This window comes from Epargyreus clarus, unplaced genomic scaffold, assembly GCF_041222505.1.
Source record: "Epargyreus clarus isolate Ecla_fem2 unplaced genomic scaffold, WU_Ecla_fem_2.2 ptg000008l, whole genome shotgun sequence".
NCBI classification, from domain to species: domain Eukaryota; kingdom Metazoa; phylum Arthropoda; class Insecta; order Lepidoptera; family Hesperiidae; genus Epargyreus; species Epargyreus clarus.
The window spans coordinates 1,505,617-1,517,324 of record NW_027332216.1 but is presented as its reverse complement, the minus strand read 5'-3'; the positions used below and the strand labels follow the sequence as shown (position 1 = coordinate 1,517,324).

The window sequence follows — 11,708 nt, the reverse complement described above, 5'->3', positions numbered from 1 at the left end:
AGGGCTGAAAGCATACGACACGGGATGGCTATTAACCCATACCTTTCTTCATCAATCCGCATTTGAGCTAGTCAGTTTACTGCGTAAAAAAGTATGAACCAGAATTTTCCAGTTATGGGAACTGTTAGATTGGCAATGAATAAACTCAATCTATATAAAGTTTTTCATAAAACTGGGTCACATTTAAAGCGATGTCATTCACTGCATTCGCAGTCGTACCGTTGTAAAATTTTCAATGTATAAATATGCTAAAAACCCAACACGAAGTGACAGTACTCAGCAGCTTGGGACATTGAAATGAGGATAAAAATTCACGTTTGCTAACGAGTTACAGTCCAAATCTTAAAATACCTTCATATCATCAGATCATCGTCTACCCATTGTCAACTAGCTGGAACATTGGTTTCCTCTTAGACTAAGATGGGTTAGGCCATAGTCCACAGCGCTGGCTAAGTGAATATTGATAGACTTCACACACCCTTGAGTTCTTTGTTTAAAAAACTGTCAAATCTGCCGGTTGCGACTGGATGTTTTCTTTCATCGTTTAAGCAAGTAATAGTCGCAATTAATATTTTGAAATTAACACCTCCGATTGAGGAGCCGTTTTTCTAACCTCAGTACATCACTATTTATATGAAACCTTCTGTTTCATACCTTCGTATACCCTTAATACGTAACCTAAGGGCGGAGACTAGGATTAAGCTTTTTATTATTAGTAACCAATTTATCAATAACTAAGCTTACCCAAAGATCACAATACATATACGTTCGTAATGGATTAAATCGTAATCGTACCAGTATAACGAAGATAATACGATTACTTACACTGATCGGCTGATGGTTATTATAAAGCTACTAGCAATGGAGCTTGTATGAGATTACTATAATCTTTGAACGAACTGAAATAATTTAAATCGATTGAATCCAAATTTAAATTGAATCCATTAATCATCAATCCATTACCGTCTCATTGCTAAGTATTAGTCTCATTTTAGAATAAGAACGGTGACATAGACTGATGAATTTAAATTTCTTTTCTGGGTCTGGGAACCTGTGAACTCATCATTCTAGGCTTCCACGATAAATATATTTTTCATGAAAAAGAGTTGATGAAACTTTGAAATTTTCAAAAATAAATCGTAAAGAAAGTAAGGTATTTTCAAAGAGCAGGCATTTTCAAGGAAAATACTGAGTACTTTGGTTATTGTTATAAGGTAAATAATTAAATTTATTAACATTTTGTAAAACATATATGTAATGCAAGCGAAACCAGTAACAAGCAAAGTATAGTTATTTAATAAGCTAATGCAACCCGACCGTCGAGGTGCTCGGAGCTGGGCGATTAAATTTTTACGATGAGTGCCTGTAAAATTTAATACGTTCAATTTTCTATAAAAATCGATAAAATCCCTTTGCATAACGTTCGAAAATTCATATTCTAGGTATTAATGATGAGTACTGTTATAGGTTTTGAGATATGAGGATGCAGTCCACCTGATGTAAGTGGCTACTGCCGCCCGTGGACGTCTGTACCACATATAGTGTAGATAAGATTAGATTCCTACCTGAGTTCGGCCACACAAGCGCTTTCACCACTAAGAACTAAGTTGGAATACCTCGGAAAAGTATGTCTCCCTTATCATACCCTTCAAACTAGAACACAGTAGCGCTTAAAACTGCTGTTATAAGGCAAACGTGGTGGTGGACACAGGTGGTGCCGCCGCCGGAGTCAGACCATAGAGGGTTCTGCCACCTTCAGATTGACACCATGTAACATGTACCGAGTTTAGTTATCAGTCAAGATAAACTTAGGCGACCGAATTTTAGGCGTTTGTGTTCTTACCTTTGTACATACTCGTATGTGTTTAGGATACGCAAACGTTGACCTAAAATTATTGTAGTGTAGAGATTACGAGTACTTACAATACACGGTAAGTATTTCAGTGGGCCGAGTGTGAGTTTTATCAGGCATTTACTTTACTATCGCGTTTACGTCTAAAAACTCAAATTGTATGAAATCTTAGTCAGCGCCTCTAGCGGAAAGTTACGAAAACAATAACTGCGAGTGCGAGTTATATTTTGCATTTCGGTTAACGTAACTTATTTCGTCGTGACGTGATTTAACTTTTGATGTTAAGTATTTTGACGTTTGAGCATTCATTCGCGAGTGTGAGTTGTGTTTTGACAGTTTGTGTACGTAAACTCAACTATTTGTGTTAAGTATTTCATTCACTTGCATTTCATATAGTGAAACCAAGAGTTACGTATTTTAAGTTAAATTTGTTTTTTGTTTATTTTGTTTAAAATGAGTTTTTTCGTGTCGGATTTGTTGTTAAGGGGTAGAGCAACCCGTAGTTTTTTAGCCTGGAGGATGATATCGGTTGCTCAAGCGCAAGATCAACGAAATTATATGCGTAGGCAAAGAGCGTCTTTGCGAGCGTCTGTTAACGTCCTAGAAGATCTTAGTGATATAGAATTTAGAAATAGATATAGGTTGACGAAGGAAGCTTTCTTATCTTTATGCGAAGACCTACAAAATTTGACAAACTTGAAGTCTACACAACGTGTCAGTGTAGAGACTAAGGTAAATGTTTTTTTGCAGTAGATATATTTAAAAAACAATGGTTTCATATACTACTAGATTTCTCACTTATAATATATAATATGACTTATTATTACAGGTTCTTGTTGCGTTATTTTTTTTTGCCACTGGCTCTTATCAGAGACCGGTAGGGGTGGCCAAGGGTTTGTCGCAGAAAATGTGCAGTGTGTACATACACTAAGTGACTCAAGCACTCATACACCCAGCAATGTTACGGAAACATATAAATTTCCCTACCACCCCAGCTGCAAGACGAGTAGTTATTGATAAGTAAGTAGAAGTAAATATTTCCTACAAAAAAATCTTCATAATTTCTACTATTTTTGTTTTTAGGTTGATTATATTATTTGTTTCAGATTCTATGCCAAGTTTGGTTTACCTGGCATTGTTGGTTGTATTGATGGCAGTCACTTTAGAATATTTTCACCACCAACAGAAGAAGAGCAACTTTATTATTGCAGGAAACATTATCATTCGATCAATGTACAAATGGTAGGTATATGTATTTCTGGTAATAAAATTATATTAAACTTATTATCCCACAGGGTCAGTGAATCATATAAAACTCATTTATTTTCCAGATTTGTTATAGTGATTGCCGTATTACAAATGTTAACGCGAAGTTTGGAGGTGCCAACCATGACTCATTTGTATGGGAAAATAGCAGTTTAAATAAATACATGCAATCGCTGCATCAAGGTGGTGAAATATGTTGGCTTTTAGGTAATTATTTTCATTTTTTTTATTGTACATTACTCTCTTATTTGCTTTAAACTGTTAGTGAATTGGATGCATTTCAATTAAAAAACTATGGTAAAATGTTAAGCCAATAATGTATTGACATAATGCAATTTTTAAATATTACAGGAGATTCTGGCTATCCGCTTCGCCCATGGCTGATGACCCCATTTTTAAATGTACAGCCTAATACACCCCAGGCACTCTATAATCAAAAACATGGCACAGCCCGAGTGTGTATTGAAAATACATTTGGAAGGCTAAAAAATCGTTGGAGGTGCTTGTGCAAAGACAGAGTTTTGCACTATAAGCCTAAAAAATGTGCCCAAATCATTGAAGCGTGCTGTGTGCTCCATAATATGGCAATCGATTTTAATGTACCTGAACCGGATAATATTGGTAAATTTATTTATATTATAATAAACCCCTATTTTCTTATTATCCTTAGAATTGAAAAGATTTTGAAATTTATTCCCGAATGTGTAAATTACATGTAAAAAGTAGTAAGTAATACAATTCTGACATTACTTTATAAATATTTTATTTTATAGATAACACTGCCGAAGATGAACCAGTTGAAGTTATAGAAGATACAGGTGGAAGGTATGCAACGGATTTATTAAGAGGAAGAGCCTACAGAGATCGATTAGTATTAAGTTTTATACAGCATAGTGATTAAAAATATATTTTTTAAAATAACCTCCATATTTTAATTTTATTCCTTCATAAATATACTTTAAATAAACTAAGAACACATATCAAATAATCAAATCTTCTACTAAATTAACATAACAAAATAGAAATAATTAATAAAAATAATGATAACTGAATGATATCTATGCCTACTATATTTTTATATACATGTAATTATCTCAAATAAACTGTGAATTTTATGTTTATACAATTGAATCAAAATAAGACTGTAATTAAGGATTCAGTTGACTGAATAAGAATTGCATACATAACAAAAATGTTATGAGCCAGGATCGATTTACATAAATAAGCTTCAGTCTTTGCAGAGTTTTGAATTACTTATTTTATGTAAAACATCCACAGCACTTGAGGCAATCTCTTGCCATTTTTGCTGTGTCTGCAACTCCAATTCCCGAATTCTTAATCGTTCCATTTCTAATTTAATCTCCTCTGCATGTTTATGGATAAGCAACTCTCTCCATTCATCATCAGTATGGAGAAAGTTTTGTGCTACCCTATCCATAAGAGTTTGGGTCCTCCGGTGCCGTGGAGAACCAATGACCCTTCGGGATGTCCTTCTTCTCCGACCACGTGGGGTCTGACCCTGCTGTGCTGGGACTCTTGATGATCCTGGTGGTGGGGTGTCACATACTGCCTCCACTACATGTGCTGCATCCATTACATTTTCCTCTTCCACTTGTGTGGGGGGCACTGAGGCAACTGTCATCTCTTGGGATGGTCCCGGCACATTCCAAGGCTCAAATGGATCTGTAAAAATAATGTTACATTATTGTACTGCTAAATAGCTAAGTATGAACTGAAGAGTGTGAATGTTACTGTACTTAATTGGAGCCTCTACTCTACTATTAGTACTATGAGTAGTGATTGATAGAAATATATGTTAGTTGCCAACCTGCTGCCAAATGTTTTCAAATCGCCTATAATTCCTGATGATAATAGTAAATGCAAAAAAGATCACCGAAGAGACAGCTGTTGATTGTGGTCAATAATATATTTCTTCAATCCTATCATATAGGTAGGTAATAGTTTTATTGACAAAGCTTTTTTTTGTTAAATATCCAACATTAAAGAACTTTACCTATGTTAATAATTGGGCTTTCCTCAGCTGGCTCAACAGCAGTATGTGGAGTTGGTGTTAACGTCAGAGTGCGGTCTGGGTCTTCATCTTGTGCCTGTTGTTATAAAAATATTATTTATTACATAATTGCAATAATATCATTATTTTTAGCTGATAAAAATATTAACTACCATTCCCTTTTATTGTACATATTTTTACACACAGAAGCAAAATAAACATAAACAAAATGGTGTAAACAAAGACTTCCTGAGATGACCATTTATTAAGTAATATAGTAGTAATATATATAAGTCAGAGAACCACACCTGTACGTATAAGCCAGCTTCAACCACATCTGTAAACCCAGTAGCTGCTTGGACACCAATTATTTGCAAAACCCGGAGCTCCAGGTCGCTTAGCTTTGCCTGTAGGGCAGGCCCACCACCAGTACCAGAAGCTGCTCTATTTATCTTAGCAGACTTCTTTTTGGTGTTATTTTTTAAATCACTCCATACCTTAAACCCATGCATAAATTATTAAATTATAAATGTACTTTTATTTTTTTATAATATAGGAGTACCAAGCAAGCATGCAGTCCACCCAATGGCATGTGGCTACTACTGCCTATGAACAGCAGTAATCAACCCTAGATAGGCTTAGATATTACTACTTGAGGTCGGCCACAGACGCGCCGCCACCCCTGAGGACTAAGCCTCGAAAAAATATGTACCTAATCCCAGAATGCCTAATATTATGTATGAATTAAAAAAATAAAGTAGAAGTCAAGCCAATCATGTGTAATCAAATTAATAAATTATGCTCACCTTTTTCCACTTCTCAGTCCCTTTACTTCCTCCTGTGGGATCACCGTTTAAAAGATGGGTGAGCTCTTCCCATTTTCTTATATTTGTTATCCTTCCTTGTGGGGTTTTTTGTGGTTTGTTTAAATCACCGTGTCTTAAACAAAATACAGTTTAAATTAATTGCTTGTGCATACGATGACGCTCCGCATGAATATTATTATGGATTCGAAAACAATGCAAATAAAGAATTACTTCATACTCACTCTGCCATATAGTTCACCAACATTTCAAATTGAGTCGCACTTGTTTTCATTGTTATATACCTATATTACAATCAAAACTACAAAAGAATGCAACAGGTTGTTCCTATGCACGCCAAATCACTTGCAAAAAACAAGCTTGGTGACGCACGACGCTGCTTTGTTTATGTTTTATTCCCGTTTCTTTTACTCGTAGGGTTAAAAGTGAAATAGTGCTATTCTGACGTTAACATAAAGCATACAATTTTAAGTGACGCTTATCTTCCTCGTAGAACATGTGTTAAGATTGACTTTTTGGTTTGGTTACTTATTCCGAAAATAATACGAACAAATGAAGAAATACATGAGTTACATGCTTTTCAAATGTAACGGAAGAACTATTTAATTTGTTTGGGTTACTGTCGGCGAAAAAACTGGCGCTTCGCCGACACTCAAGTTTGACAACATAACAAAAAGATGCGTACTAATTTCGAAGTGAGCATACCAAATTTTTTTTCGACAACATTTTGATAACTCGCACTCGCTATTGACATGCTTACTGTCAACCTTGAGTTAACTCATTAACGTGATGGTGAAGTTAATTGATTTTATTTGTCAAACTCACACTCGGCCTACAGAAAGGGCAGACTTAATCCTTAGTAGATAACATTCTCCACCAATATTGTTACTTATTATTATTTACTAATACGTACAATGTACATGTAATAATTGGTATCTATAAATGAATTGCATTATTTTAGAGGTTGTACAGAGCCTAAAATTCGTTATTGTATTGCTGTTAAAATTAGAAATATCACAATAATATTCTCCGTATCAGTTTTTTAGCAGAATCAGGATTGCCTTATATATCAACCGCGTAAAATAAATAGGGAAATATTGTCATTATACCTTTTAAGGACGCGCGCAACGCGCGCTTGACTACTGATAATAATTCTATGTAAGAAGAACAGAAAGTTATTTTAATAAAACAAGCAAGTACACTGTGGCAATTTGACTGCACTCAGTTTGGTTGTAAAGCACGTCAGTCCCGGAGCCCGCATTAGCCCGCTCGCATGCATCGCCCGCTTGCGATTGGCAGTTCAATCAGACCGCTTCTGTAAATTGCTTCCCGCTATGAAGTGTTCGAGATATCCCGTATCTAGTAATTGTTTTGTATCCGATGTTTGTTATCGTAGAACATGGATTGACTCTTGTGATTCCAATTAAAATTGGTAAAATAATAATTAAAAAATAATGGACGATAATTATAAAATAAGCTGTTTTATTTTGTGACCGTTTGAACAAACAATTACTTATTAAGGAATTCGGATAAGAAGAAAATATTTATGTTAAAGAGGTCCGTTTATTAAGTGTTTTGTCCTTACTCTTAAGGGTATTGGATTGTTGAAGTACGTCAGTACCGTAGCCCGCATTAACCCGCTCGCATGCATCGCCCGCTTGCGATTGGCAGTTCAATCAAACTGCTTCTGTAAATTGCTTTCCGCTATGAAATGTTCAAGATTCGCTGTTAAAGATAGTTATTTAGCTAACATTTATAACAATGAAACTGGATTACATTACATTGTAAACATAAATAACAGTAGGTACTTTTAATTGCACTATTAGAAGGCGTTATTTAATAGAAAGTCATGATGAACATTTAAAATTATAAATAAAATAAGGTTTTCAAAGTGGTAAAATTATTTGTGGTTTAACTGACCCGGCAGCATATCCACACCTATTACTTCCTAATAACATTATCCATTGTAAGAAGGGCGTAGGTAAAGAACATACACTTACTTAAGATGATGCCTTACTACCTAGGTCTACCTTAGGTAAAACTTCAATTATATTTCAGATTGATTTAGATTGATAATTGAGAAAGTAAGCTACTTTAACAAAACATTTAAGCATTTTCTTTTACCTAGTTTCTTTGTGCGTAGTAATTTTATTTACTTCCCTCGGTGGAGCTACTAATGTCCTTTTTTCAATTTTACTGCCAAGACGCCCACATCTTAAACAAGTTAATCGCTGTTCCCCCGAGGTGCATCTGTCTTCATCTTACTGCATTAAGAAATACACTTAACTGGCTACGATCCAAATTCAGTCCATGTTTAATTATGTAAAATATTTTCAAAATACGCTAAGTTGACTTTCATTTCTGTGAGTAATTTTTATTTTGCATTTTTTATCTTTTGGTCGTTCTATTAAAATTGAATAACTTGTAACGATCTACGTAGCGCAGTAGTGACGCGAAAGGTTCCAAGTTGGATTCCCGGGCAGACAGATATTGTCATTATGATGTTTACCCCGGTCCTAAAATCTTTACCGGGGTGGATAAGATTATAGTCCTGAGTCAGCCTAGCCTGCCACAGATGTATTGCTGCCCCCCTAAGGACTAAATTAGTACATATATCCCTCCCTTTCTCTCTTCCTTGCTCAGTAAGAAACGTTTTGTCCTAAGCATTGTACTTTCTTATCACCTCACATGCTTACGGTCAGACAAGAGACTTAGCTCGTATCTCGGAATTAACTAATCGCAATCTTCTACCCGCAAGACAGCGCATCTGACTCTGTACCGCATTAAGGACTGCATTCTACTGGAAAGGCTCCAAATATACTCGTAGTTAATTATGTGCGGACATTTTCACAAAATACCGCTGCTTGTTACTAACATAAAAATGTCTAAAAGTAATCAGTATAAAAGTGTCTGTATGTATGCCTCTTTGGACACTACGTAATAAGCATAAAAAATATTTGAGATGATTTTCATCATCGCTATATCATCATCATGTATAAAACAGGATCTTTGTTGTAAAAACATAAATTAATCAAACAATTATCTGTGTGTAGAGCGATTAAGTATAGGCATTCTCCAATTAGACACCTACATGAGGCATTCTAATTCAGTACTTGATAGTTTCTTCGCAACCGCGACCAATCTCATATAGGATCTGAGGACCAAATCTATCGGGGGTTAAATGCGTAAATGTTCATAGGTGTTCATGCGTTTCCTTCTTAAATTTCAATGCTATATGTTTAAATACTTTATGTTTTATAGCAAAGAAACAGGAGAATGTATTAATCAAACACGTATTATACAACCTTATTTACACATCAAGTGCAATATAATTTAATTTGAAAAAAAAAACATTGGAAATCTTTACTTAAGTATAGGCAATGGACATTCTTAAGTTGCTCAAACTTAAGTATTGATTAGAGAATCTTCAATCACTCGTACGATAATCTCCAACTGTCAGCCCACTGCTGCATTTGGACCTCGGCCAGTGGGCTGTACTCCTTAATGCATTTCCTTGCGAAAGTAAATAGGATAAGCATATGTTCCACGGTAAAGTGAAAAAGTTTGTCCGGAAAGTAGCTAAGAGAATACGGTATTACTCTCGAGGCTTATTCAAGGGGAATTTTTATTTAGACTTTTTTATAGTATGGGAGTAGCAGACGAGCAAACAGTCCGCTTGGTATGTGGCTACTGCCACCCAATAATCTATAACCTCAGATAAGATCAGATGCCTACCTGAAGTCAGCCACTGATGCGCCGCTACCCCTGAGGACAAACCTGCAATACTTCCGAAAAGCATGTCTCCACACCACACCAGTCAAACCAGAATACAACAACGCCTAACACTGACGTAATAAGACAGAAATAGGTAACCATTCGAGTTTAACCATTCGTCTATCACTTATGATCTTAATACTTCAAGAAAGTATTATTTCATAGACTTAAGAGTACCTCTAATAATGTGCTAACAATAGTTGACACATATTTCAAGAAAGTATTATCGCATAGGTTAGTCATTATCTTAAGGATATGTAAACAATCTTATGGAATTTGCAAAAAGTGTATTATTAGTATTGTAAGCCAATATTACAAAACGTAAAACATACAAATATACATTATTATACATACACTATTTTAAAATGATTATAAAAATGACATACAGTCCGATAACACAACAACAGAATTAAATGACACGTCACTTAAATGGTTGAATGATATCGATACCCTCTCCATAAAAACTTTATTCTATTCAAACCTTTATTCTGTCCTATTACATAAATAATAACATCAATTCTATGAAAAAGGCTATTCGATATCTAAACCAATTATCATGCTTACGTATCATACAAAAAGTCGCTGCTTTTTTTTGTGGCAATCAGAATATCCTATCTCTCTATTCCACAAAATCAGATAAAGTTTTTTGATACTGTTTTTATTAGCTTTTATAGTATTAATGGTGTAAATCTAGCAACATTTTTTGTAATATTTGATATTCTATGTGTAATAATATGATATTAGTGATATGATATTTGACCCGAATGTTGGGTCGAATACCATGACGAATCATGAGTCTTATGCTGTTTGTCCACCGCCACCGTCACCGAGCCGATACTGATAATTTAATGACGGCGCCGAAGTAGTGTACATACATTTACTATGGTCGCTTTTTCACCGCACGTCCGTCACCCGAGCGACGACATCCCGGCCGCCGATATATCGAGTCGATCGGCGTGACCGCTAGATCGGCACCAAGATTTTGACGGGCCGATGTGCCGGCAATATAAAACACATTGGAACTTGTCCATACACTGCCGTCACAGGTGTGTCAGCTGGAACAAAATAAACCGCCGATATCGGTCGCGGTGGACAAACTACCGCCATCACGACATATTAAAATCGGCCCCAAAATAATCTCGTTCTCGGTATCGGCTCGGTGACGGTGCGGTGGACAAACGACCTTAGGCCTGGATGGTGATCGGGGTATGTTGATGGACCCAGTATTACATTTAAGGTTCCGTACCCAAAATGTAAAAATAGAACCCTAATACTGAATCTCCACTGTCTGTCCGTCTGTGCGTCTGTCACAGGGATCTATATCTGGAACCGTAATAGATAGACACTTAAAATTTTCAAAGAACATGTTTAATGTTGGACGCTATAACAAATACTAAAAAAAAAGCTTCAAAATGAATGGGGGTCGCCATACAAGAAACAGCTATTCATCGGCGTTTTTTGCTTTAGCTATTGAACCGTAATAGAGAGACAGTTAAAATATTTACAATGTATTCACTTCTATGGCTACTACGATAACAAATACTAATAAAAAAACAACAAATGAAATTTTGGTAATACCGGATCATCTGCGAGTGTGTCTCGCATTTGGACAATTATTAGATGCGCTAAGTAAAAATTGTTAAAAATACAATTTTATCCTTATTTAGTACTCTTTTTAATCACGCAACCTACAATACAGAGGATATTGCAGATTTCCAAAAAACCCACACACTGAAAGTTATCTAGTCTTTTTCCAACATTTTGTTCGACATTTTTTTAGCTGAAACCGAAACACCCAAAAATAATAAAAAACATGAATTTGATTGAAATGCGGTACCATTTGTCAAATTTCAATGTATGACGGCATATAGGGATGAGAGTAATGGATTGGTACATACACTTTCTATGTAAGCTTAGCATCAAACGGGCGTACTATCCATCTAAAAAAAGTTATTGTTTACTGTGGCTTATGAACAGTATG

The 11,708-nt window shown here is 35.4% G+C and overlaps 1 protein-coding gene and 2 long non-coding RNA genes across 4 annotated transcripts; 2 read left to right on the top strand and 1 right to left on the bottom strand.

Moving 5' to 3' along the window:
- The first annotated feature begins 1,945 nt into the window (after nucleotides 1-1,945).
- On the top strand, nucleotides 1,946-3,175 carry LOC140744076 (uncharacterized). Its single transcript, XR_012102524.1, has 3 exons — nucleotides 1,946-2,584; nucleotides 2,682-2,872; nucleotides 2,959-3,175. It is a non-coding gene; the product is annotated as an uncharacterized LOC140744076 (long non-coding RNA).
- Nucleotides 3,176-3,188: 13 nt separating this feature from the next.
- LOC140744075 (uncharacterized) lies at nucleotides 3,189-4,039 on the top strand. Its single transcript, XR_012102523.1, has 3 exons — nucleotides 3,189-3,325; nucleotides 3,470-3,739; nucleotides 3,892-4,039. It is a non-coding gene; the product is annotated as an uncharacterized LOC140744075 (long non-coding RNA).
- LOC140744074 (uncharacterized) lies at nucleotides 3,865-6,785 on the bottom strand. Of its 2 annotated transcripts, XM_073075540.1 has the most exons (5): nucleotides 6,178-6,785; nucleotides 5,936-6,068; nucleotides 5,438-5,626; nucleotides 5,133-5,226; nucleotides 3,865-4,801 (listed from the first exon to the last, which is right to left on the bottom strand). In XM_073075540.1, the coding sequence occupies exons 1-5, from the start codon at nucleotides 6,225-6,227 to the stop codon at nucleotides 4,347-4,349; spliced, it is 921 nt and encodes a 306-aa protein (XP_072931641.1). In that variant the 5' UTR covers nucleotides 6,228-6,785; the 3' UTR covers nucleotides 3,865-4,346. The 2 variants fall into 2 exon arrangements, with proteins under 2 accessions (XP_072931641.1, XP_072931642.1); XM_073075541.1 differs by lacking the exon at nucleotides 5,438-5,626 and having other exon boundaries at nucleotides 6,178-6,782.
- Between the last annotated feature and the right edge of the window lie 4,923 nt (nucleotides 6,786-11,708).